General features: G+C 53.8%; 2 protein-coding genes across 5 annotated transcripts; both read left to right on the top strand.

The window, feature by feature from the left end:
• The first annotated feature begins 3,799 nt into the window (after positions 1-3,799).
• spmap2 (sperm microtubule associated protein 2) lies at positions 3,800-12,571 on the top strand. Of its 2 annotated transcripts, none has more exons than XM_069185978.1 (7): positions 3,800-4,209; positions 4,685-4,762; positions 8,533-8,591; positions 8,788-8,854; positions 10,619-10,745; positions 11,185-11,350; positions 11,566-12,571. In XM_069185978.1, the coding sequence occupies exons 2-7, from the start codon at positions 4,701-4,703 to the stop codon at positions 11,811-11,813; spliced, it is 729 nt and encodes a 242-aa protein (XP_069042079.1). In that variant the 5' UTR covers positions 3,800-4,209; positions 4,685-4,700; the 3' UTR covers positions 11,814-12,571. The 2 variants fall into 2 exon arrangements, with proteins under 2 accessions (XP_069042079.1, XP_069042078.1); XM_069185977.1 differs by having other exon boundaries at positions 3,802-4,205.
• Positions 12,572-12,664: 93 nt separating this feature from the next.
• On the top strand, positions 12,665-26,171 carry mier2 (mesoderm induction early response 1, family member 2). 3 transcript variants are annotated; one of them, XM_015365757.2, is made up of 12 exons: positions 12,665-14,628; positions 15,667-15,797; positions 16,349-16,477; positions 17,108-17,228; positions 17,319-17,413; positions 17,686-17,755; positions 18,161-18,318; positions 19,126-19,207; positions 19,342-19,436; positions 20,453-20,583; positions 21,767-21,903; positions 23,540-26,171. In XM_015365757.2, the coding sequence occupies exons 2-12, from the start codon at positions 15,675-15,677 to the stop codon at positions 24,106-24,108; spliced, it is 1,710 nt and encodes a 569-aa protein (XP_015221243.1). In that variant the 5' UTR covers positions 12,665-14,628; positions 15,667-15,674; the 3' UTR covers positions 24,109-26,171. The 3 variants fall into 3 exon arrangements, with proteins under 3 accessions (XP_015221243.1, XP_015221242.1, XP_006640147.2); XM_015365756.2 differs by lacking the exon at positions 12,665-14,628 and adding an exon at positions 14,680-15,062; XM_006640084.3 differs by lacking the exon at positions 12,665-14,628 and adding an exon at positions 14,682-15,062 and having other exon boundaries at positions 16,352-16,477.
• The last annotated feature ends 447 nt before the right edge of the window (positions 26,172-26,618 follow it).

Consider the following 26,618-nt stretch of genomic DNA (forward strand, 5'->3'; position numbering starts at 1 on the left):
TATCGCTAGACTACGCCCTATGCTATCACTGTGGCTAAAAAGCTGATCAACAAATTTGTGTTCTCTCGAATTGACTACTGTTATGCTTTACTCGCTGGGGTATCTAAATCTACTTTGAACAAACTCCAGTGTGTCCAAACTTCAGCAGCCAGGATCCTGACCAGGTCTAGTGCAAGTGAACACATTACTCCTATCCTGGAGTCCTTGCACTGGCTTCCAGTCAAATTCCGCGTAGACTTTAAAATCCTCAAGCTCACCTATAAGGCTCTGCATGGCTTGGCACCTCAATACCTGTCTGAGCTATTACCACCCTACTCCCCACCTCGCAACCTTCTAATTCTGGTCTCCTAACTGTCCCCCAGGCTCATCTAAACTCTAGGGGTGACAGGGCCTTCTCCTGTTATGCCCCCAAGCTCTGGAACTCTCTCCACAAGGATATCAGAGAGTCACCTCCTCTGAACTCCTTCATATCCAGACTCAAAACCTTCTTCTTTAGAAGAGCCTTTACTTAACTGGTTCTGTTCTTCACCCCTCTGCTTTTTCTAGTACCACCATCCACAGTCTCCTCTCTGTATTGTATTTTTGTTTTATCATGTGTATTCTTTTTTATTGTTGTTCTCATTCTGTAAAGCGCTTTGAGAATCCACCTTTAAAGGCGCTATATAAAATAAAGTTTATTATTATTATGAAGTTTTTATTTAAACATCAGAAATACCAAAAAAAGGAGACAGAATATTAAAACAGATACAAAAAAGACACACTTTACAGCCAGAGGAATTCACAAATATAAAAGCTGAAAATTAAACTGTATTAAACACATATTTCCATTAGTTTTGGAATATTAGCAAATCAATATTAAGAAAAGTGCAGGTCTAGATCATGTATGTGTTAGGGTCCTACAATCTTGTGCAGATCAGCTTTGCAATATGTTTAGTTTTCTCTTCCAGATGTCCTTAAACGTACAGATCATTCCCTCTCTGTGGAAGAAATCCATCATTATTCCTGTTCCTAAAACCACCAAGCCTAGTGGCCTTAACAGCTACAGGCCCGTAGCCCTTACATCTCTCCCAATGAAAACTCTTGAGAGAATAGTGAAGCAACACATCCCAAAGAGCACACAAGCCCTTATCGAACCCCCTGCAGTTTGCATCCTGGGAAAGGAGGGGAGTAGACGATACAATACACACATTGTTAAATCTGGTCTATCAACATCTGGACCAATCAGGGACCTCTGTAAGGACTTCTCCTCTGCTTTCAACACAATAGAACCACTGTTGTTTGCACAGACACTCTCAAAGTACTCCAATCTGAATGAGAACTTGATAAGGTGGATGCTAGACTTCCTAACCAACAGGTCCCAACAAGTCCAATTGGGGAAATGCTTATCTGACACTCGCTACACTTCAATTGGATCACCACAGGGCTGTGTCCTGTCCCCTCTGCTGTACATTTTGTACACTAATGATTGCACAAGCAAACACACAGATAGACCTCTCATTAAGTTTGGTGATGACACAGCCCTGGTCAGTTTATTAAAGGATGCGGAATACCATCATGGGCCCGTTCTAAATGATTTTCCTAACTGGTGCAACGAGTTCTCCCTAAAGTTAAATGTTTCAAAAACAAAGGAACTGGTTATTGATTTTTGGAAAAATACCACACCCCCTCAACCCACTACAACTGATGGTCAGCCTGTTGAAATTGTCAATGACTACAAGTACGTGGGACTGGTCATTGACAAAAACCTAAAATGGGACAAATGTTGTGACACGATCTATAAAGAGGTCAACAGAGACTCAACAGAGACTCTTCTTTCTTAGAAAACTCAGCTACTTTAAGCTAGATAAAACTATTCTTACACTTTTCTACAAAACTTTACCATCCTTTACAGAGGGTGACTAAGAAAGCCAGAAGCATCAGGGAGTGTGTCTCACCCCCTCCATTGTGAATTCACACTTCTCCCATCTGGGAGACACCTCTGTGTCCCCAGGTGTAAAACCCACAGACTCAGGAAATCTTTCATCCCCACTGCAATCACACTCTTCAACAATGCAGAGTCACTACCTTGTCTCGTTTCTTTTCTCCTGTAACACTTCTGTATTCTCTTCCCTTTTGATGATGTGTATTTGTCATTGTGTTGTGTTTGACTGTGCCGTAAGACAAATTTCCCCCAGGGGACAATAAAGCTTGAATTGAATTGAATATATGTCTCGTCTTTGATTCTTTAAATTTCTAATAGAATTTAAATAAAAAAGGAATTCTACCTTAAAAGCATTAATAGAGGGAGCAGTATTAGACCATTTACTTTTGTGGATGAAGTATTTCGCCGAAATAATGAATTATAAAAACATATCCTTTATTCAAATCAGGTCTAATAAAATAAAAAAAACATATCAAAATCTCTAAATTTAACATTTAACTTTAAATATTTAACAATGCCAGTTTGCAAATCTGTCCGGGAGCGGCGTTATAAAGGGATAAGGGACACCACGCGTGACGTCACTCGTCTGTTACACGTTTCACGGTCATAATGCTGAGGTCAAAGTGCATGTGGATAATTTTTAATTTTCCGCTCGCAGTCTGATTAAATTGAATGTCATAGTGTGCTCATGTTGTGCAGGCTCGACACGAAACTCAAAACAGGGAAGTAAATGAAGGAAACCTTGTCTCTGTTGTTTCAAAGCTTTATACTCTAAATACGTCATTGTGTCTTTCCCTGTACAGAAATTACAGTACGAGAAACAAAGAATGGGTTCATTCATTCAAAATAAAATAAATAAGGTAAACTTGGCAATACCCCGAAGTCTGTAGTATTAAATACGTGTACTATCAAATATTCCGTGTACAAAAGACACCGTGGGTAAACGAATATTCATCAGTCGAAATTGGGTGACGAAACAAAATAATTATGTCAAAGTTCGTACCTAGAATACAATATTAATCTAAAGAAGCTTAGTGAAATTTAATTTTTTCATAAAGCGTTGTGAGTTTTAAAACTTTTAAAAAGTAAAATTTTGCTAACTCGTAAATATTCTACTCTCCGTGGCAACGTCTCTGCGCCTTGATAGACTAGAGACCGTGAAACGTGATTCCCGCCGGCCGGGTCGCTCCGAGGCGGACTTCAGACAAGGGCGCATCGGAGAACAGAACTCCGAACTCCGAACAGAACTTTTCCCCCTTTGTAACGTCCGGCGCCCCGGACCGCTGGTGTCGCCAGTCATTAAAACCGTCCTGAGATGCGGATGAGCCAGTCGGACCCACGGAAACGCCCGGCGATTCACGGTCTCGGTACCGGGACTGCGGGACCAGAGCGGCCTCTCTGCCCAGGCGGACTAGGATGGAGCCACGGGCTGGTTCTCATTTGCGAGCCGTATAAACCTGTAAAAAATGTGCGAGTGATGGGGTTTGGGGGGTTCATCTCGATCCAGCCTCGAGGAGGGCGGGGGGTTTGATCTACATGACTGATTTACACCCGTTTTTCCCCTCAGTTTCAACTCCCCGTGCCCGGAGGGCGATACACGCAGATAACTCTATCCATGATTCCCGATTCCCTGATTCCTGATCCATTTCCGCGCCGCTGTTCTTCTAGTTATAGACGTTTGTTAGGTGTTGACAGATCTGACAGAGGACGGCCCGCTCGGAGTATTATTATTATTAGCTCACACCTGAAGAAGGCTCCACGGCCGAAACGTTGTGTTTTCTTTCTTCTCTTTTCAGCATGAAATGAACCTCTTACTTTTATTATTATTATTATTATTATTATTATTATTATTATTATTATCATCGCCTGTAAGGCTTCTGTTATCTCCAAGTGAGGTGGCAGCAGACCTGCAGAAAGCTGCGAGCTTCTAGAACCCAAATTATTCCGGTTCTGGACGAAGCTATACTGTCCATTCTCGAGAAAGGCGTTGCTGCCGGATATAATGTATATCTGTTCGTCCTTTTTGCCTGTGTGCATTTTTGTACTTGAACGCCGCACAGAAGGCTACAGGCGACTTCCTGTAACTTTGCGTTTGAATTCATGCCTGTATAGTGTTACCGCTGCTGGTGTTGCGGCTAGTTCTTCAGCCCTGACACGTGACTGTCCAGAGACAACCGAGGACTTCCTATTGCCAAGCAACCGTATTGCGTCCGTCGTTGCCAAGCAACGTCCGAGCGCCGGCCACAGCGAGAAGTTCTGCATTTCCACGGGACAGGAGCTGGAGGTAGGTACGCGGGTACCAAAGTAAATAAACACACCTTCAGTATAAAATCAAACAGTAGGAAGAGTGCCGCAATGGTAGAGTTCATTCCGGGCTCGAATGTCTCCTGGGTTTCCTAGCTTTCCTGCATCACAGACGGACGAAGTAGGCGCTGCAGGAAAGTTCGGACCTATCGTGTAACACAGCAGGCTACAATAGGCGCAATGCTGTATTAAAGCCTTAAAAATAAATACAAAATTGCTATTAAGTACATCTAGTAGCATTTGCCTTTCTGTGCACTGCTGGGGAGTCTGCAGGTGAGGTACAGTAAGTCTGCACACATCAGGGTGCACCAGCCGGTGGAGTCTGCACTGGTGTCCTGACCGCTGGACTCTGCTGCCTGTCGCTCTGGTGTTCCACATCACGGCTCCACACTGCTGCTATCATACGATCTTTCCAGATTTTCTGTGACTTTGGCTTCTGTCTTGTTTATTCTGTTGCAGCACCAGTGAGTTCCCCATGGCCAGCAGGATCGAGGCTCTGGCCAGACCCAAGCCCAACTTGCTGAAATATCCCGACAGGTGGGCACAGCCTCCTGCTTCCTTGGGGGTGGCACCCCAGCCAATGGGCTGAGCATGAATACACACCTGTGTGTCCAGACTGCAGGGCTGTAGGGCTGTACTGTCACACACCTGTGTGTCCAGACAGCAGGGCCGCAGGGCTGTACTGTCACACACTGTGTGTCCAGACAGCAGGGCCACAGGGCTGTACTGTCACACACTGTGTGTCCAGACAGCAGGGCCACAGGGCTGTACTGTCACACACCTGTGTGTCCAGATAGCAGAGCTGCAGGGCCGCAGGGCTGTACTGTCACACACTGTGTGTCCAGACAGCAGGGCCACAGGGCTGTACTGTCACACACCTGTGTGTCCAGACAGCAGGGCCGCAGGGCTGTACTGTCACACACTGTGTGTCCAGACAGCAAGGCCACAGGGCTGTACTGTCACACACTGTGTGTCCAGACAGCAGGGCTGCTGGGCTGTACTGTCACACACACTGTGTGTCCAGACAGCAGGGCTGCAGGGCTGTACTGTCACACACACTGTGTGTCCAGACAGCAGGGCCACAGGACTGTACTGTCACACACTGTGTGTCCAGACAGCAGGGCCGCAGGGCTGTACTGTCACACACACTGTGTGTCCAGACAGCAGGGCTGCAGGGCTGTACTGTCACACACTGTGTGTCCAGACAGCAGGGCCACAGGGCTGTACTGTCACACACCTGTGTGTCCAGATAGCAGAGCTGCAGGGCTGTACTGTCACACACCTGTATGTCCAGACAGCAGGGCCGCAGGGCTGTACTGTCACACACCTGTATGTCCAGACAGCAGGGCCGCAGGGCTGTACTGTCACACACCTGTATGTCCAGACAGCAGGGCTGCAGGGCTGTACTGTTACACACTGTGTGTCCAGACAGCAGGTCAGCAGGGCTGTACTGTCACACACCTGTGTGTCCAGATAGCAGAGCTGCAGGGCCGCAGGGCTGTACTGTCACACACCTGTATGTCCAGACAGCAGGGCCGCAGGGCTGTACTGTCACACACCTGTATGTCCAGACAGCAGGGCTGCAGGGCTGTACTGTTACACACTGTGTGTCCAGATAGCAGGTCAGCAGGGCTGTACTGTCACACACCTGTATGTCCAGACAGCAGGGCTGCAGGGCTGTACTGTTACACACTGTGTGTCCAGACAGCAGGTCAGCAGGGCTGTACTGTCACACACCTGTGTGTCCAGATAGCAGAGCTGCAGGGCCGCAGGGCTGTACTGGCACACACCTGTATGTCCAGACAGCAGGGCCGCAGGGCTGTACTGTCACACACCTGTATGTCCAGACAGCAGGGCTGCAGGGCTGTACTGTTACACACTGTGTGTCCAGACAGCAGGTCAGCAGGGCTGTACTGTCACACACCTGTGTGTCCAGATAGCAGAGCTGCAGGGCCGCAGGGCTGTACTGTCACACACCTGTATGTCCAGACAGCAGGGCCGCAGGGCTGTACTGTCACACACCTGTATGTCCAGACAGCAGGGCTGCAGGGCTGTACTGTTACACACTGTGTGTCCAGATAGCAGGTCAGCAGGGCTGTACTGTCACACACCTGTATGTCCAGACAGCAGGGCTGCAGGGCTGTACTGTTACACACTGTGTGTCCAGACAGCAGGTCAGCAGGGCTGTACTGTCACACACCTGTGTGTCCAGATAGCAGAGCTGCAGGGCCGCAGGGCTGTACTGTCACACACCTGTATGTCCAGACAGCAGGGCCGCAGGGCTGTACTGTCACACACCTGTATGTCCAGACAGCAGGGCTGCAGGGCTGTACTGTTACACACTGTGTGTCCAGATAGCAGGTCAGCAGGGCTGTACTGTCACACACCTGTGTGTCCAGATAGCAGAGCTGCAGGGCCGCAGGGCTGTACTGTCACACAGTGTGTGTCCAGACAGCAGGGCCACAGGGCTGTACTGTCACACACTGTGTGTCCAGACAGCAGGGCTGCTGGGCTGTACTGTCACACACTGTGTGTCCAGACAGCAGGGCTGCTGGGCTGTACTGTCACACACACTGTGTGTCCAGACAGCAGGGCTGCTGGGCTGTACTGTCACACACACTGTGTGTCCAGACAGCAGGGCCGCAGGGCTGTACTGTCACACACACTGTGTGTCCAGACAGCAGGGCTGCAGGGCTGTACTGTCACACACTGTGTGTCCAAACAGCAGGGCCACAGGGCTATACTGTCACACACCTGTATGTCCAGACAGCAGGGCCGCAGGGCTGTACTGTCACATACCTGTGTGTCCAGATAGCAGAGCTGCAGGGCTGTACTGTCACACACTGTGTGTCCAGACAGCAGGGCCACAGGGCTGTACTGTCACACACCTGTGTGTCCAGATAGCAGAGCTGCAGGGCCGCAGGGCTGTACTGTCACACAGTGTGTGTCCAGACAGCAGGGCCACAGGGCTGTACTGTCACACACTGTGTGTCCAGACAGCAGGGCCACAGGGCTGTACTGTCACACACTGTGTGTCCAGACAGCAGGGCTGCTGGGCTGTACTGTCACACACTGTGTGTTCAGACAGCAGGGATGTAGGGCTGTACTATCACACACTGTGTGTCCAGACAGCAGGGCCACAGGGCTGTACTGTCACACACTGTGTGTCCAGACAGCAGGGCCACAGGGCTGTACTGTCACACACTGTGTGTCCAGACAGCAGGGCCACAGGGCTGTACTGTCACACACTGTGTGTCCAGACAGCAGGGCTGCTGGGCTGTACTGTCACACACACTGTGTGTTCAGACAGCAGGGATGTAGGGCTGTACTGTCACACACTGTGTGTCCAGACAGCAGGGCTGCTGGGCTGTACTGTCACACACTGTGTGTCCAGACAGCAGGGCCGCGGTGCTGGTGTCCTGTACTGTCACACAATCTCCTCTCCATCAGCTTTTCCTCTGATCTTCTGCTGGCATTTTTGGCATTTTAAGCTGACAGGTCATCCTGATAGCTGTGTTTTGTAGTACAGAAAAACCAGCTGCTACAACAGCTCATGTCAGCTGCTTCCGTACGGTTGACCCTGAGCTGCTGTGATCAGGCCTTTGAGAGTCGTGATCAAAGTAATTTAAAGATGCTTAATTACATCCTATTATAAGGCTTATTTAATGCCATTTTGTGTTATGCTTGGATTTTTCTCAGTCAAATTGAATAATAACAGCCAGAGCTTTTAACATAATAGAAAAAAATAGCGGAGGCTCTTAGTTAAGGGTCTGTGCTCAGCGGCTGCGAGGTTGTTGTTTAAAACCCACATTGCAGAGACTTCCCAGTCTGGCTCAGTCACAGGAGATGACCACCTCTCCTCCCCTTGGTGTTTATGATCCTGGTTTTGAACGATAGCTCATGGCTTCAGGAGCAGAGCAAACGGACCTCAGGACAAAATTGTTGTGAGTCTTTTGAGAATGCTGAGGCGTGAAAGAGAACCGGGACCCTGTCTGGCCCGTCTGATCGATCCGGGACCTCGTCCAGCTGTTTCGGGAAGGAAACCAGGGTATCCTAGCATAGGATAGGCAGCCAGCTTGTTCCATGCTCCCACCGCCATCTGTGTAAAGATCCTCCTTCTCTCTGTTTTTAATGCACCTCCTGCTATGTCCCTACTGTGTCCCAGTGCTGGGATGCCCTCAGGCACAGCTGGTCATGCTGTCTGCTGTCATGTGTCCACATTCGTCTAACCCCCATGACTCTCCGCAGGGCTTGTCAGTTCCCTCCTCTGTGCCACCCTGTCAGCTGATCCCTGTCTTTTTTTGCAGGCGGTCGGTGTATTGGCTTGATGCCCTTCCCTCGGAGAAGAACGGACCCACCACCTTCGGTAGAGACTTCCTCTTCCCCGCTGGGGTTTGATCGTCACAACCTCCAGTCTTCTGTAGTGTTTACAGGGGCTCAGCAGGAATGAAGATAGGCAGACTCACAGATCGATATAGATCCCAGAACTGATCAGTATGAATTATGGGCACCAAGAATAGTTCTGTGTTCACTAATGATGAAAATGGTTTTCCTTTCCTCAGCTCTGAGCCCACGACTCTCCCAGCTGTGTCAGTTCAGAAGGCTCAATAGCAGCTTCCAGGAGGACAGGTCTGGCTTCTGCTGTTTTTTCCTACGAACCTGTTTCACTAATGCTGTGGGAGCTCAGCTCTCGTGTGACATCCATGTCGTGGTGGGACTGACAGGCAGCCTTCGATGAGCAGTCCTGTCTGTCTTCCTGGGCCTAACATCAGGACAGGCCCTACTGGCCGAGATAAGAATTGCACCAAACCAGAAACTGGATCCTTGAGACAGGGCTACTCGACATACAGCCCCTCCAATCTGCTCCATTACACAATTTTGACACTGCTTCATTATTTAGCGGGTCATTAGAAGGACTGGTTTCCTCCAGGTGCTCCAGTTTCCTCCCACAGTTCAAAGACATGCTGGTGGGTGACCTGGTTTCAGGGAACACTGGTCCTGGTGTGAGTGTGTGAGTGTGACCCCGCCTTGCGCCTCTCTCCTGCAGGGATGGGCTCCAGCTACCCCCTGACCCTGAATTACAAAAAGTGGTTAGAAAATGGACAGATGGCATGACGATTCAGAAGTTGATCACATGAAAATAGTGCAGTGGAGTAGATTGGAGTAAGCTGCACCTTGAGATTGTCTGATTTATTTTATGAAGCCAGGTTGTAATCATTCTTTTGTAAAGCTGATAAACCTATATTTAGTATCATTCTATTTGGAAATGTTTCTGTTGAATTATCCAGCCCAAAAATACCCACATCAACATAACATCACTTTATTAGCCCTATACAATTTCTTGCATTAGGAATTCGTCTTTTCGCATACCCCAGCTTGCTCTCCATGAGACACAGACACACAGAGAGACGCTTGGGGTCAGAGCGCAGGGTCAGCCATTGTACAGCGCCCCTGGAGCAGCTGGGGTTAAGGGCCTTGCTCAGGGGCCCAACAGAGCCACCACTCCACCCACATCACCATCATTATTATACTGAGTGTAGTGATACCAGTGTGTAACCCCACTGACTGTGGTGATATCAGTATGTAACCCCGCTGACTGTGGTGACACAAATGTGTTACCCTGCTGACTTTAGTAATACGAAAGTGTAACCCAGCTGACTGTGGTGACACGAGTGTATAAGCCTTCTGATTGTGATGATAGGAGTGTGTCACCCTTCTGACTTGTGATAGTAGTGTGTAACTGTGTTAACTGTGGTGATATGAGTGTGTAACTCAACTGACTGTAGTGATACGTGTGTATAAGATGAGATCCCTTTATTGGCCATATACAATTTCTTGCATTAGGAATTTGTCTTTTCGCATAGCCCAGCTTGCTCTCCATGAGACACACAGACAGGGAGAGAAGCCTGGGGTCAGAGTGCTGGGTCAGAGCGCAGGGTCAGCCATTTATACGGCGCCCCGGAGCAGTTGTGGTTAAGGGCCTTGCTCAGAGGCCAAACAGAGTAGGATTCCTCTGCCAGCTGTGGGATTTGAGCCCGCAACCTTCCAACCAGAGGCGGAGATCCATAGCCACAGTGCCACCTCTCCGCCCCCCAAAAATACGGAACGCTTCACGACTTTGTCATCCTTACACGATACGAGTGTGTCACCCTGCTGACTGTGGTGATATGAGTGTGTAACCCTGCTAACTGTGTTGACACGAGTGTGTAACCCTGCTGACTGTGGTCATACGAGTGTATAACCCTGCTGACTGTGGTGATATTAGTGTGTAACCCTGCTGACTGTGGTCATACGAGGGTGTAATCCTGCTGACTGTGTTGACACAAGTGTGCACTAACTGTGGTGGTACAGGTCCACAACCCCGCAGTAAGTGTGTCTCCCTGTCCCCCGCAGGCCCTCCCCAGTCTGGACGGTGAGCACAGCAGCACTACGGGCCTTACCCTCAGAGAGGCTGCAAGTGCTGGCCCGGCCCCAGGCCCCCAGCCTGCACTGGATGCCTGATCGCCCCCTGGTGTCCGAGGTAGAGTCTTGCATCTCCCGATGCTTGCACTGTGCAGCCCAGTTCAGACTCCATCTGCAGGGCAACTAGAGATATTATTCTGCATATAATCTACCGTCACATGCTGGGTATTTCATGCATGATACCTTACTGTAAATACATTTGCAGCGATAGATGCAATATTAAAAAATAAGGAAACACATTTACCTTTCTTCTTTATCCATGCACTATGAACAAGAGCCCTGTAGGAGGTCAAACCTGAAGTAGATGTGAGTGTTGTGCAACTGGCAGTCTGATTGCTTCCACTGTAAGAAAACAATTCACAAATCGCCATCGAATATTTTTTTCCCCAGGAAATGAGTGTATCTGTAACAGTCCCACAGACTGACACCTCTCTCTCACGGATACCTCACCACTGCAGCTGCTGTTGTTCCACGCCGCTCCCTGTCGCCCCCTGCAGGTCAGCGAGGCAGTGCTGCGCGCCGTGCCCAGTGCCCGGGTCTGCCAGCTGGCGCAGCCCAAGAGACTGGCCCCCCTCTGGGCTTCAGCAGAGACAAGTGGAGACCCCTCGCTCTCTGAAGCTCCCCGATGTGCCGGCGTATCCCCGCGGATTGACCTGCTTGCCAGTGAGCTGTCCTCCACTAGGACTCCTAAATCTGCTCTGTGTGTCAGTGGGAAGTTTCTGATGTGCCACCCGATGGCAGCTTTCTGTGTCCCAGCATCTCTGGGCACTGGGAGCTGGCTCTGGGTTGGTTCTGGGTGTGGGGGGGGCGTGCTGATTTCTTCTCAGACCCCTCGACCAGGGCCGAATGTCTCACACCTCCTGTGTCTCCCTCACCAGCTCCAAAGGCAGAGCACCGCCTGTACCGGCCCGACAGGGACGTGGCCTGGCCGGTGCCGCGGTCCGCGCGGGCCGCCGTGGCCTCCGACCGGCTCCTGGTGCTGGCCAAGCCACGGGCGCGCAGGGCGCTGTCAGACGGGTGTGACCCCTACCGGGTGAGCTCCCCCGCCCGGCGGGCCCAGGCCACCCCCCGCACGCTGGAGCTGAGCGCCCCCCTGGCACGGAAACAGCGGCAGAAGAAGGCTTGACTGATGGCGCGGGGGGGCGGGGGGGCTCCCCTCTCCTCCTCCTGGGGAATAAAGGCACACCGGGGGCAGGGGCTCCTGCAGCATGAGCAGTCTGGTGGTTTTGTTCCTTCCTCTGTCACAAGTGGCTGTGTGTGGATTTCCGGGCCCGGTCCCGATGAGCGCTGGGGTCCCGCCCCCCCGGTCCAGCACTGCAGGCTGATCCCAGAGAGTTTATCAGCTTCACTTTCGTCCCCTGGGACCCCAGCTCCAGCCCTGACAGCCAGAACTGCTGTCAGTGGAGCAGCTGAGCCGCTGGGTGCTGGGTTGGGGTGGGGTGTGGACCTGTAGGTTTTCTGTTTGAGCAGCTCTGGTCCTCTCGGTGCCCTAAAAAAAGTCTTCTGAGTTCATTGTCGTCGTCATCATCTTCATCATCATCAGTCATTGCTGATCCCCCGCATGATGAAGGTCTCCCCATTGCTGTGTCATACTGCCCTCTAGCTGGTATCAGTGCTCGTCTGGAGCGCTCTGTGGTGACGTGCTGCGGAGGGCGCTGTATCAAACAAATCTGATTGATTGATTGATTGGTTGGTTGGTTGGTTGATTTCCTTTCAGCTGAGAATCCCTCAGCGAATAAACTTGAAGATTAATCATCATTCTCTTTACAGCAGACTTCACTTTTTAATCTTATGCTTATGAAACCAAAAATTGATTTAACATGATAATCCAAGGGTTTGCTCACTTTTATTTTCAATAAAACTAATGTCTCGTGTGATTTTCAATACGATATGTGTAAACTAAACATCTGTAAATATAGGTGCAGTTAGTTGTATTTCTAACGGCATGGTGCTCACATGCAGTCCTACCTCAGTGTTTCATGAACCTGCTGTGATTCTGAAGCCCCAGGCAGACTCCTGCTGTGGTTTCAGGGGGACAGCGGATCTCTGCCCCTGCAGGCTGGGATCTGTTGCCCTCAGCTTCTCGAGAGGCTGTGACGACCCAACAGGAACACTGGTGCTTACCCACCTGGCCAGTGGGGCTGATGCAGGCAGCTGGGGGCCTGTTTTAAAGTCCACTGCACCGAGCCTGAGCTTCTGAAATGCAACAGGCTAAAATATCCTGGTGTCTGTCCCTCAGTTCTGACCAGCACCTCAGGACCAGACGATGTGAAATAGCCGGAAAGCAGAACAGATCCATTCCTCCTCTTTGCTGAAAGGGTGGTGTTCTGTTGTAATTGTCCAGGTGATGGTTCTGTCCAAGATCTCGGCTCATGTTTTATCCATCCAGAGCACGTGGTTCTGCTGGCACTGGGAGTCAACGAGCTGCTTTGGAAAATGTTTTTCTTTTCTTCCTGTCTGCAGTCACACGGTTAGCCTGGAATGGTGTCTCCAGGGTTCTGTGTCCACAAATGGGATCTTGGGGTGCTGTTTTCTTGGAAGGGGAGTCTTGGGGGTATCGTATCCTCAGTTTGTTGTATTTGAAGACATTGTACCCTGATTCCAGAGGTTTTGGAAGGTTTCAAGTTATTTTCACAAGCAACTTTCAGGTTTCTTCCTCTTCCTGGTGAGATAGTAACCATTCCATTAGTCCTGGACTCCTGAGTGCTGACCAGTACGTGAAACTGGGGTGTCCTCTGAACCTAGAGGTGCTGTGATTGATACTCCTTCACCTTGGATCATTGGACAGATCTGACTTTACCCCAGACGACTGGGTTTTTCTCAGAGTTGATTCTCCTTTAACGACCAGTAACCATCAGGGTGACACCTGGGGGTTTCTATGGGCTTTTGGGGGCCTCTGACTCCCTAAAACTAGAAAGTGACTAAAAATATTTAAAGAATACTTTTGCAGCTTCAATTTTCAACATTTTGAAATACTTCTATTTAACTGGGTTGTTAAATCGATTTCTGTATAGCAGTATAACATAACAGAATAGCTGTGTACTCCGAAATAAAATATTCTGGTATGATATTGATAAATGTAATACTGCTTGTCACTTATTTTAGTCACATTGGAATACACAAATGCCGAGAAATCTTGACGCAAGCCTGCATTTTACAAGCTGAATCGGGTTTGATTTGGAGATTTTCGACGTGTCCGCCTGGCTCGCTTCTCTGATCCTGTCTTCGAGTTCTGGTTCTGTTTGTGTTCAAACAACCTCTCCGCAGCCGAGCTCTGTTTATTTGTTGTTACTGGAGAGATGTTTGGGTTTGCTTGTCTGTGTGAAAGAAGTTTGCACTGTAAATTTTCACCACCCGTTGTATGACCCTTTCAACGTCCCATACAGCTTGACTGGAACCGAACCGCCTTCTGTCCGGTTTAATTATGAGAAGGGAACACGGACCGACACGGGACACCGTTTACTGCTTGCGCACTTATTTAAAATGATTTTTATTTAATCAAATACAAAAACAATCCACATAGTTCTGGTTAGTTTCGTTTGACTGGCGGTGAATGGGGTTCTAGTAAAAAATAAATAAACGATCACTTTTATTGTAGCAAAAAGTTGTATTTCTTTGTGTATTTGAAAGAAGGCTGAAATTGTGCCGGAACCCGTTAAACAAACTTTTCTTTTACAGATCTAAAAAGCCGCGCAATGAAGCGTTCGATACTTTGCACGTCTGATCTCCAGATGTATCCATTCAAACTCTCCTGGCGTGCGTGTGGAGGTGCCAGAACCTGCTCGCTGTGATTAAACGATTGTCATTTCTGTCCTTATCACATCGCAACAACTTCCAATATCCTCGCTCCTCCATCCGCCAATAAACCGCACGGCTCGCGCAGCAGACCTCCGCTACATCCGGGCACTCCAGTCAGCCTGCGCAGAGACGGAATGGCGGAGGTAAGTGAGTCGGAGGGCTGGGGACGGAGAGAGACGCCGTCTTTTTTTTTCGAAACTGCGCTTTCCAGTCGGGTCCGGGTCGCCCCAGGCTGTGGGTTAGACGTTTGCCTGTCGTTTGAGGGGGTCCCCGGCGGGCGTCGGGGCCTTCGCCGGCGTATCGGAGCGAGTAAACATGGGGTGGTATCGGCTGCGATACCCCCTCGCTTCTCTGTGCTTAGCGTTGAGCGGAGCCATCCCTTCGGCTGCCAAATAGTGCGCTATAGGCAGCAATGGCACGCCGGCTCGGCGCCGCTGCCCAATAGTGTCCCAGGTGCGCCCGGTAAGCATGCGTGTCTCGGGCGAGACTGTTTGTAAACTTGTTTCTCTGAGCATCCCGGCTGCCCGACAGCGTCCTGCTCCGTGGAGACGGGACGGCGCTCGCTGCCGGCTGGCTGGTGAGAGTGACTCCGAGAGGGCTCGTTTTCTTGCAGAATTCAGCACCGGGAGCTCTGGGAGAGCGACTTGGACGGTGTCAGGTGGAGAGTCGACCGTCCCAGGGCGCGGAGGTGCTTCAGCCGAGCCCGGCTGACCCGCAGAGCTCCCGGCTCACGCTAGACACGCGTCCCGCTTTCCGAGAGAGTAGTTCGGGGGAAGTTGTGTCTGGGAGGGCGCTGAGTTTTGAGGCACGCCATGGGCAGGTGTTGTGAGTCGGGAGAGGCGTCCCGCTGGCCGGTGTTCCCCCTACTGGGGTGAGCTGCCAGGAGCACCCCAGTATCCTGAAACAGGTCCCTCCCCACTCTGATTTGTGCACTGAAAAGGTCCGGTTTTCTCGCCTCCTGAAAGGTGGCGGTTGGGTTCGGCAGAGGAGCCCACCGCCCCACAGGTCTCAGCGTTGCCGTTGGGTCACACATCCAGGTTGTGTCAAATGTTGGTGAGACTCCTTGTAAAACACAGCCTTTGCTCTTGCTGTGTAAGCTTGTCACGGGGTGGGCGTGTTATCGGGGCGTTCTGCACAGCGATGCTCTATCTGTCCTCTCTCTCTCCTCTGTCCCATCCCAGGCAGTTCAATGGGCTCTGGAGAACACAGATTCACCCTGGCGGAGATCCTGAGTCACAGCTATGCAGTACAGGAACAGGACGGGGGGCATAAGTCCCTAGAGGAGCTGGCGAAGAGTCTGGGGAGCGAGCAGGTATGACGGCGAGCGGCGGTGGCAGCAGGCTCCCATCGCACAGCAGTGCGGTCCGTTCCACGTTTTACCACATCCTGGGCTGAAGGCTGAAGGGCACAAAAACAGACACCGGTGCTCAGTGCTCCGAATACCGGTCCTTGTGTGGGAGCGGTTGTGATATTAAACACTGAGCCCGCTGCAGTCCGGCCTGCTCCGTGCAGGAGCCCTGCCGCTGATGAGTGCAGTGGAACGGGCTGCGGTGCTCCGGCAATCCAGTCTGTTTCCCAGCAACAGCTGCCCTTTCCCAGGATTTACTGGGAGAGGTTAAAAAACGATGGATGAGCAGAGCTTGCTTTGCCAGTGTGTGTCGCGGGCTTGGTGCCGTTATGTGTGAGTGGTCTCCCTGGCTCAGTGAGGATGTGATCTGGGTGTGGCCCAGAGGCAGTTCTGCATCGGTCAATGCGACCTGACAATACGGGGACTGCAGCTCGTGCGTGCTCGTGCGTGCTCGTGCGTGCTCGTGCGTGACAACTCTGATCCCCTGTCTGTCTCCCCCTCCCTTCTCTTCCCAGCAGGAGAGCGAGATGCCGCTGGAGGAGCTGCTGGCTCTGTATGGGTACGAGGCCTCGGACCCCATCTCCGAGCAGGGCAGCGAGGCCCACGAGCTGTCTACTGCCCTGCCGGACATGACACTGGACAAGGTGAGGGACAGCATGGCGGTGCTGGTGAGGCTGCCAGCCCGGCCGCTGTCTCACTGGCTAAAGACACGCTTCTCCAAGACGAGCTAAGCCTGTTGCTGTCTCAGTTAATGCAGCTGCATTGCCACGTTCTAGCCTGATCTGGTCACAGTCTCGGAAGCTCAGTGAGGCCGGGCTGGTCACAGCGCTGACAGGAGACCTCAGCAGAATCAAGTTAGTAATGTGGCTGTTGGTGGAGGACCAGTAGGTGGTGCTCTTCCCTGTGGGCCAGAATCTCCAGACCAGTGGCCTATGCGATAAACGGTATACTAAGGTCCCGGCTACTTGATTATTAAGGATCCCTTGGCTATGGAAAAGCAGAGGGGTGGGAACCCCCTGTCCTGGCCAGATTCCGGTTCTGGGCTTCCTTATGGAGTCATTCCGGCTGAGCTGGTCCGCTGTCCTGATCAAGTCCTTAATTAATGTGAATTCGGTTCCCCTGCTGAGTCCTCGATCTCCAGGAGCCCCCTCGCGGTCGGTCCGCCGGGAAGTTGAAGTGGAAACCGGGAAACGGGAAACGAGCGTTTTTGGAGCAAGGGGGAGCGCTCCCGCCGGGAGAGGCTGAGAGCTTTCCGCGCATTCCTGTAATTCCAGGAGCAGATCGCGAAGGACCTGCTCTCCGGGGAGGAGGAGGAGGAGACGCAGTCGTCCGCGGACGACCTCACCCCGTCCGTGACCTCCCACGCCTCCGACCTCTTCCCGCGGCACCTGGAGGGTGAGTGCGGGGGGGCGGGTCGCGCCGAGGTTCCGAGCCGCGGAAGTGAAGCGAACCCGTTCCCGCTGAGTGACTCCTGACTCTCCGCAGCTCACTCCCCCACGGGCGAGGACAAGGACTCCTGCTCCAGCGACTCGGACTCGGGCTCGGAGGACGGCTCCATCCCCCCCAACGACTGCCGCAAGGTAAGAGCGCCCGCCGCCGCCGTCCTGGGGCGCACACGGGGCGCAGCGCGAGGGAAGACTGGGCCCAGTGGAGTGGGGTGGGAGAGGGCGACCGCAGGCCTGTGGTCTTCTCTCTCGTGTTGTGGACGGTTCCATGCCAGCCCTGTCCCCCGCTCCCTCACCGGGGTCCTCAGGGCCTGGACCCCCCTGTGTGAAGGGGGTGCCGTTCGTGTTGGCTGAGCAAGAGTCTGTGTGTCGGGGTAACCTGTGGATTCCGGTTCTCTCTGCTGTAGGACATCATGGTGGGGCCTCAGTACCAGGCAGCCATTCCTGCGCTGAACGCGTATCGATTCCAGGACAGAGGTACGACTCTCCTCTCCCGTCTCCCTGGCCCTGTGGGCATAGATTCTCCTCTCCTCCTTCTGTGAAGATTTTCCCGATCAGTGAGCAGAGGCTGCGCCTGCCCTTGAGACTTTACCTAAAAACTGCTCTTGATTGCTCCCGTGAGGAGCTTAACTCCGTGCTGAGAGAAGGTAGCAGCTGTCAAGCTCGGTCCCTGGTCTTCCTTCTACCTGGGGCTTTGTTATGATTTTTAAAGCCTTAATTGAACTGCTTTTTTGCTTAATTAGAACTGTTAAACTCCTTGGTTTGAGTGAAGTCTGGGGCCTCGCTCCAGGCCTGTGACAGGGTTACAGTCAGCAGCGGGACGAGAGCCGATGGGCAAGTTGGGGTTCAGGCGTTACGGGGGTCTCCCTGCTCTCCCCCCAGCCTATGAGAACGAGGACCAGCTCCTGTGGGACCCCTGGGTGCTGTCGGAGAGCGACGTGGAGCAGTTCCTGCTGCGCGCGGAGCGGCGGGGGGGCGAGGAGGACAGGGGCACCGCGGAGCCCGGCACGCCGGGTGCCATCATCAAGGACAACGAGCAGGTACAGCACGATCCAGCGGGGCCCGGTTCCCCGAGGGTGGAGAGGGAGGCGCCCCTGAACCAGCAGGGCCCGGTTCCCCGAGGGTGGAGAGGGAGGCGCCCCTGATCCAGCGGGGCCCAGTTCCCCGAGGGTGGACAGGGAGGCGCCCCTGTGCCCCTGACCCAGCGGGGCCCAGTTCCCCGAGGGTGGACAGGGAGGCACCCCTGACCCAGCGGGGCCCAGTTCCCCGAGGGTGGACAGGGAGGCACCCCTGTCCCAGGGGGGCCCGGTTCCCTGAGGGTGGAGAGGGAGGTGCCCCTGTGCCCCTGACCCAGTAGGGCCTGGTTCCCCGAGGGTGGACAGGGAGGTGCCCTTACCCAGCGGGGAGTGGGGAGAGGAGCCCTGGAACAGCCTCTCCCTGGTCCCTGGAAATGGGGGGTTTGGGGGTGAACTTGAGGCAGCAGCCCTGAGGCTTGGGTTGACAGGCTTGGCATTGGAGGAGGACTTAGTTTAGCTCTGATGTGACCAATTAATTTAGTGCTCTTAATTGCATAATTGACAATTTCTTTGTTACTCAGCTTCAGTGCTCTTGAATTCCTAGGAACATGTAATTCATGAATTAAAATCCAGTGATGGATCCCTGTGTAAACTGCTTCAGTGCCCAGGGGTTTGGCTGGAGCAGCAGAGGGGTTTTGGCTCTGGGCCGTGAAGAGCCTGAGGTCCAGTCAGCTGCCTCCTGATACCTGCAGCACAACCGGGCTGTCAGCCGGGCAGGCTGTGCAGTCCGGTTCTGGTTGACCCACTGTGGTTCTCCTCTGTGCTCCGCAGGCGCTGTACGAGCTGGTGAAGTGCAGCTTCGATGCAGAGGAGGCCCTGCGGAGACTCCGGTTCAACGTGAAAGTCTTCAGAGGTAACGCCAGCCCCCACACCCCCCACCACGACGGTCAGCGACTGGGGCGGTTTTAACCCATCAGCCTCTCGACGTGCCTGAGAGCCGCCGACCTCTGCCCCCACGCCCCCTGACGTTCTTCTTCCTGTCTGCAGAAGAGCTGTGCGCCTGGAGCGAAGAGGAGTGTCGGAATTTCGAGCACGGCTACCGCGTCCATGGCAAGAACTTCCATCTCATCCAGGCCAACAAGGTGGGTGCTGAAGGCTTCCCAGAATCTTCCGGGAAATAAGCTGTCCCCCATTTTGGAGAATGTCGTGGAAGTTCCAGCTCCTGCTCTGGGCGTGGCCGTGTCATTGGATCGGTTTGGGGTTTTTCCCTGGGAATACTGGGTCACCCCTTGGGTCAAAGGTCAAGATCATGGGCGGGTGTGTCGCGCACGCAGCCCAGGACCCATTTCTGACCCACCTGGGTTGTTTTTCCAGCCCGTTTGCCAGGGTTCGATCAGCACCCGGAAACCACGCAGGCCACATGCCAAGCAGGCGCCTTTGGCGACGTTGCTGTCTCGGTCTCGCGATCGCAGCAGCCCCTGCGGCTCCCTTCCCTGTCCAATCACGGGGCTCCTCTTTAAAAACTTCACTGGTTTTTAACGACATGTTTTTGCACAAAAGGCCCAAGACATGTACACCCCCTTCCTCCCCTGGACTCCCGACTCCCTGCCTCAGCGGCAGTGCTGGTGATGTGGCTGGAGGTCGCAGGTCGTGGGTCGCAGGTCCTGGGTCTCATGCTGAAAGCATGTTAAGGGAAGAGCTCAGCCGGCTCCAGTGTGGTGTGGCGCAGCCCGGGCTTGGACCTGAGCTCATCTGTACACAGCGCTCCCAGTCTGGGGTTTCGAGGGGTGTCGCTGTGCTGGGGTTTGGGGGGCGATGTGCCTCGGGATCGCGCATCTCCCCTGTCACTGCAGCGGTGCGTTTTTGGGGCGGTGTGGTGGCTCTGTGGCTCAGGATCTTCACCTGTGGCTGTAAGGTTACCGGTTCGTATCCTGCGGCCGGCAGAGGAATCCTACTCTGTTGGGCCCCTGAGCAAGGCCCTTAACCCCAACTGCTCCAGGGGTGCCGTATAAATGGCTGACCCTGCGCTCTGACCCCCAGCTTCTCTCCCTGTCTGTGTGTCTCATGTAGAGCAAGCTGGGGTATGTGAAAAGACAAATTCCTATTACAAGAAATTGTATATGGCCAATAAAGTGATCTTATCTTGTGTCTGTGCCAGGTGCGCACGCGCTCGGTGGGGGAGTGTGTGGAGTATTACTACATGTGGAAGAAGTCCGACCGGCACGAGTTCTTCACTCAGCAGACCAGCAGGTTCGGGCGCAAGAGGTTCAGCCTGCAGCCCGGGAACATGTGAGTACAAAGGGGTTTTAAAATCCCCGATATTTTCAAAGTGTTCTTCTGTTCTGTAGCTGAGGGAAGGTGCACAGATTTGGAGCAAGGAGTAAGAGGGACCTCTGCTCACGCAGTCTTGTTACTCCCCGATACTGTAAGTAACCTGTCCTGACTGAACTGTCACTGCTGGCCGGAGTCACGTGGAGGTCATGGGGGGGGTCAGGGCCAGGAATACTTTCCTACAGCTTTTGGCTCTGGTGTAAAACTATCTGCACCTGTTCTGAGCCCAGAACAACCCACAAAAGCTAATTTTTCGAAAGTTGTGTTTTCATCGGAGGACTTGCTCCTTCTGTCTCTTCTGTCTCCTTCCGGCTCTGATGGAACTGTCACTGTCTGCCTGTTTAAATACTTACTATACTTACTTGCTTACACTTATATAGTGCTTTTTCTGGACACTCCACTCAAAGCACTTTACAGGGAATGGGGTCTCCCCTCCACCACCACCAGTGTGCAGCCCCACCTGGGTGATGCGACGGCAGCCATAGTGCGCCAGAACAGTCACCACACAGAGAGTAATGAAGCCAGTTCATAGATGGGGATTATTAGGAGGCCATGATCGGTAAGGGCCAATGGGAAATTTGGCCAGGACTCCGGGGTTACACCCCTACTCTTTTCGAGAAACGCCCTGGGATTTTTAATGACCACAGACAGTCAGGACCTCGGTTTTACGTCTCATCCGAAGGATGGCGCCTGTTTACAGTACAGTGTCCCCATCACTATACTGGGGCATTAGGACCCACGTGGACCACAGGCTGAGCGCCCCCTGCTGGCCACACTAACACCTCTTCCAGCAGCAGCCTCAGCTTTCCCAGGAGTCTCCCCTCCAGGTACTGACCAGGCTCACACCTGGGTTGCCAGTTGTGAGTTGCAGGATGATATGGCTGCTGGAATCAGAAGTTTGACCCGGTGGGTCGAGGGCGGCTGCTTGTTTGCTGGGGGTTCTGCATGCAGAGCCACCACTGAGTGAGCAGTGCTGGGAATCCAGGCTTTTATTGGGTCTGTATCTCGATGCTTCTAATGAGTTAGAGTAAGGCGAGGCAGAGGGGATCACAGGTTGGGTTTGGGCTTTGTTCGGACTGGTTGTTCTCGTGTTCTTCGTGCTCCATGTGTGACTTTACCTGCGATGCTCGTGTCCCCGCAGGGACGACGCGGAGCAGGACGGCGAGGGCGTGGAGGGGGACGGCAGCAGCCACGCCCGCAGCTCGCCGCCCGAGCCCTCCGCCACGGCGCAGCTGGGCCCGCCGTCCCCGCAGGACCCCCTGGAGCTGGGCAAAGAAGGTACCGGCTTGGCGGCCGCGCCACGCGGCACGGCGAGGGGGTGTCGGGGCGGCTCCGTCCGGAAGGGTCGCCACGTCGGAGCTGGCGAGGGCCATCTCTGTCCCAGCCGGACGCCAGCACTCAGGGCTCCACTGCAGCAGTTGGGTCCCATGCCGCCCCTGGGAGCTTGTGGAGGGGTGTGCGGGTGCGACACAGGATGGCCGGCTGTCCGGCTCAGAGCTGCTGAGCCCCGAACGCACCAGGCTGGGGGTGAAGGCGTTTGTGATTTCTGTTCGGCGCCGACAGGGCACAACAAACTGGAGGAGAGGGGGGCTGGGTTCCTCCCCAGGCTGTGGACATCACAGCCCTTGTCTGGAGGGTTGGGGCAGGGTCGGGGGCGGGGCTGAGCAGGTGTGTGCTTGGGACTGTTTCGCCAGCACTGAGTTGTAGGAACCAGCTGTGTCTCCTGCCATTTTCGCTTCAGGTGAATTATTTCAGTTCTTTTTTTTTTTTCAAATCATGCGTTACTTTTGCTGCAGTGATTTGCTGGTTTGATTCTGTTCATGCATTTTCAAGAACAAAAAGGCAGCCCAGCCCACAAAACCTCACGCAGTGCTTTGTGCCAATTAAAGCCATGCAGAGCCTGACGTGAGGCGGTGCTTTTCCCCAGAGTTTGAGGTGTGTTTACATGGCTGTAGTGCTGCTTCTTTTTCTTGAATCTCTTCCCATGTTTGGCTGGGCCCTGGCCTGTTGTAAGCACCCTTTTTCTTTGCGCTTTAGTTTTTACATCTTCACTCTTTTCATGAATGCATTAGTCTGTGCCGGTTCATTTGTGTGCTGTTGTGTGTTTTTATTTTGATTTTATTTGTGTGTGTGTGTGTTTGTTCACCCAGAGCAGGAGGGCCTGAGGTTCACAGCTCCTTTGCAGGGGCGTCCCCGGCGGAAGAGAACCCCTCGCTTTCACTTAAAACCCTGATTTCACAGCAAACAAGCCCCACAAACAAAACAGACGCGCGCAGGTAACACAGGAAGGAAGGGCCGCGGCTCGGTGTGCCCTGTCGCGCGGCATTGTGGGGAGAAGTGGGCGTTGCCAGAGCCTGGGCGCCCTGCAGGGGGACGGATTGCGCTCCGAGTGCGCAGCAGCTGGATCCGTTTCAGGTTTTGCCACCTGCTGGGGCTCCTGCGCAAGTTGCAGCTGCGAGATCTGAATGCATCCCTGTGATTGTGATTGCAATTGATGTCACCTGCTGCTGCAGGGTAGATCCAAAAACCTGGCGACTAGCCCTTGACCTCTCCAGCCCCTGCGGTTGGCAAGACCTGGAATGGAGCAGACTGCTCTGCAGTGGGAGCCTGATATTTCACCCTTGGCATTGATTCCAAGAGCACACCAGCCCTTGCCGTTATTTAATGCCCATAGCTGTTTGTGTTTTCCGTAAATCGAAGTTAAATTTGGCAGAAGGCTCGGTATCCCTGGGCCGTCAATCACAGCAGCCCTGAATGATCTTTCCAGTAGGCTGTCATTGTGTTTTTGCTGTGTGCTGTTTTCATTGGCTGAGGACGAGTCGTTGGTCTTACAGGGTCATTGCACGAGTCCCCGGCTGTCTTGATTGGTTGCCGCCCGCTGGCGCCTGACCGCCCTGCTCTGTGCTGCCCGCAGGTCCCGCGGCGCCCGGCGGAGTGGAAGAGATGCTGCACGGCGCTGCAGGGGACGGCGACACTGGGGGCCTCTTGTGCAGCCAGCTGGGCGCGTCTCCCCCCGAGCGGCCCAGCACGAACTGTCCCAGCCCTCCCGGCTGCCCCGAACCGCCACGTGCCCCCGCCGCCCAGCAAGAGGCCCCTGCCTCCCCCTGCCTGCCCTGCGCCAGCCCCGCCGTGCGCCCCGAGCTCCTCGCCCCCGCGTACTACCAGCTGCAGCTGGGGCCCTTTGTCACGGACACGGGGGAGCCCTCGCCCGAGCACAGCACCAAGAGGTTAAAGGTCGGCTTCTCGCTCCCGGAGGCATTTCCCGGGGGCCTGCCCCTCCTCCCCTCTGCCGCCGCTGCGCGTGTGGAGCCCCCGGCGCCCCCAGCCCCCGGCGTCATCACCTCGGCGACCCCGGGCCAGGTGTCCGTCTCCGTGACGACGGAGTTTGGGGCCATCAGCATGGGCGACGTGAGCAGCTTCCTGAGCCCCCACGCCATGCGCCCCCCTGCTGCAGTGCAGCACTCCCAGTCTCTCTCTCAGTGAAGATGGGGGGGCTCTGGGCTGGAGGGGGGGCACAGCCCCCGTCGCGGAGAACCACAGTCCAGCCTGGTTCACTGATCTGCTCGCGCCCCAGGAGCCTCGGTCCTGCAGGTGGCGTCAGCCTCTCGAAGGCAGGACCGCTCCATGCAGTCCGCTGCAGGATTTAACTCCAGCCAGATGGGTGTCCAGGCGGGGTGCAGCGTTGGCACAGCACTGCGGGGGGGGCGGACGGGCCGGCCCTGGGGCGCAGACCCCACCCAGCGGCCTGTGGACACGTCTCCATCCCCTCCGGACAGGAAGGTGTGACCTGCTGCCCCCCACCCCCCGCGCTGAATTCTCAGGATGGTTGTTTTTTTTAAAAATCCTGGTCAGTTTCTTCTTGCAGACTTTGTTGTACAGGCCCACCTCCGTAAGGTTTAAAACGGTTCGGCGATTGCCTGCAGCGCCCTTTTGCCGCCGGCCAGCACGAGCAGGAAACACTCGAGACCGGGACTGCCCCCTGCTGTCCGGCTGAGGGCTCTGGGTGGAGGGAGAACTGGGGGTCCCTGCTTTGGCCCGTGCTCGTCTGCAGGCAAGTTCAGCCACGACCCTGAGAACCCAGGAAGCCGAGCAGGGAGCCCTGCAGGTGGGCCTGTGTGCTATGGGGTGGGGAGGAGTTCCTCAATGTTGGTCGCCAGTGGAAACGGGACTTCAACTGGAGAGGCGTGGAACACGGACATGGATGACGCTTGGAAACGAGTGAGCTGACTCATTTTTTTTGATCGCGGTATTTATAATCCCAGCCTGCTCCGGCCTCTTCCTGGCCGTGACGCCAGGCTCGGCCCGTACCGCGGTGCCCGCTGGCGCTGCTGGTTGCACGGCGTTCTCCTCGTTCTGGAGTTTGAAACATGGGTCCCAGGAACTCCCAGTCTGGCCGGATGTCCGCTACCGCTCCCGTGGGTCCAGAGGGGACGTCACTCCCTCTGCCCCCCGTACAGGACACGGGCCAAACCGACCTGGCTGCGGTCGGGATTCCTGTCGTCGGGTGAAGCGTCTGTTTCACTGCGTGTCTTTAGTCACCCCAGAAGGCTAAGCAGCAGCTCCTGGCTGGACGTGACCTCTGCTGTAAAAATGCTGCAGACGAGTCCAGGACCGCTGTACCAAGCCTGCGGCTTCGAGCGGGACGGTGCGCTGTCTGGACACAAACCTGCCTGGGGTACGACCGTCACTGAGCTGAGGGTCATAGACTGAGGAGCAGGGTTCGAGCCGGGAACCCCTTCTCGGAAGCTGTCGGCTGGTGTTGGCTTCTCTGAATTCCGGAACGCTGTGGGGGTCTACACTGCGCCGTGGCCCTCAGCTGCTGGGGTTTGGGGCGCTACTCTGTATTGCTCATGGGGAGCACAGTTTGTCAGAGATGTGACCAGCGAGAGCTACCCCTGCCAGCCTCTGATTGTCGGCCCCCTTTGTAGGAATACTTGTGTTGTGCAGGGCCAGTGGAGGTGGCCCTTTGGGGGTGTACTCCAGGGTCCGGTCTACACTGAGGAGGACAGGGAGGTGGATTTAGGGGGTACACTCCAGGACCCAGTCTACACTGAGGGGGGACAGCGGGGGGTAGGATTTGGGGGTACACTCCAGGGCTGAGGGTTTGAAGGGCCCAGTGGCACGGGTGCTGGGGGTGGTTGCCATTTCTGGTGTTTTGCTCAGATTGCATTGAGGCACCCTGACAACGCCTGACCCCGTCTGCACTCCGGTGATCTTATTTATTTAGTGGAGTTTTTTCTGATAAAAGATATAAAAAACAAAAAAGATATTTTTGTTTACAGCTCCTGGAAGGGTTCAAGGGGCATTGGGGGTGAGGGTTGGGACGGTAACTGAGTCTTTCTTTAGCTGTACAATTTTTAGCATTTTTATTGTAATGGTTTTTTTGTTTTGTTGTTTTTTTGTAAGAAATGACAACAGCACATTGAGCCAATTGTTAACACTGGACTCCTAACACACGGACCCACACATACAGCACAGTTTACACTGATGAGCTTTCACACGTAACAGTTTTTCTCATGGACATTAAACTTGTTTCTTTGTTTAAAGAGGACTGTGTTGTTTTGTGCTAAGAATCCGAACATACGTGATTGCGCTTTGGCCATTGCTGATATATGAGATTACACGTTTCCTCCTGAAGAGGGCACCAGAGCAACAGGTGGAGGGGAGAGCTCTCGTACAAAGAACATGAGTAGTTTTTCCAGAAAGAAAACATCTGCGTCCTTCGTTTGAATCTGCAGTTGGCTTTTAAGTACACATGTCCAGGTCATTCTTCTCTTGACCTGGTCCAAGAGATTTTTGGATGTTGGGAGTATTGGTCTCGTCTCGTGCAGGAGTTTTGTCGTTTCTCCTTTGCTTGGAGAAACCAGCAGAGGGCGAGCTTCAGGGATTCCCGTCTAGCACCAGCTGGGACTGGAGCGAAGGGCTCTTGGCCTTTTCCTGGTGCCCTGGTGCTGTGATGAAAACGTCCCGATCTGCCGTAGTAAGAGTCTCGT

The sequence above is a fragment of the Lepisosteus oculatus genome, chromosome 29 (assembly GCF_040954835.1).
Source record: "Lepisosteus oculatus isolate fLepOcu1 chromosome 29, fLepOcu1.hap2, whole genome shotgun sequence".
Classification (NCBI taxonomy): Eukaryota; Metazoa; Chordata; class Actinopteri; order Semionotiformes; family Lepisosteidae; genus Lepisosteus; species Lepisosteus oculatus.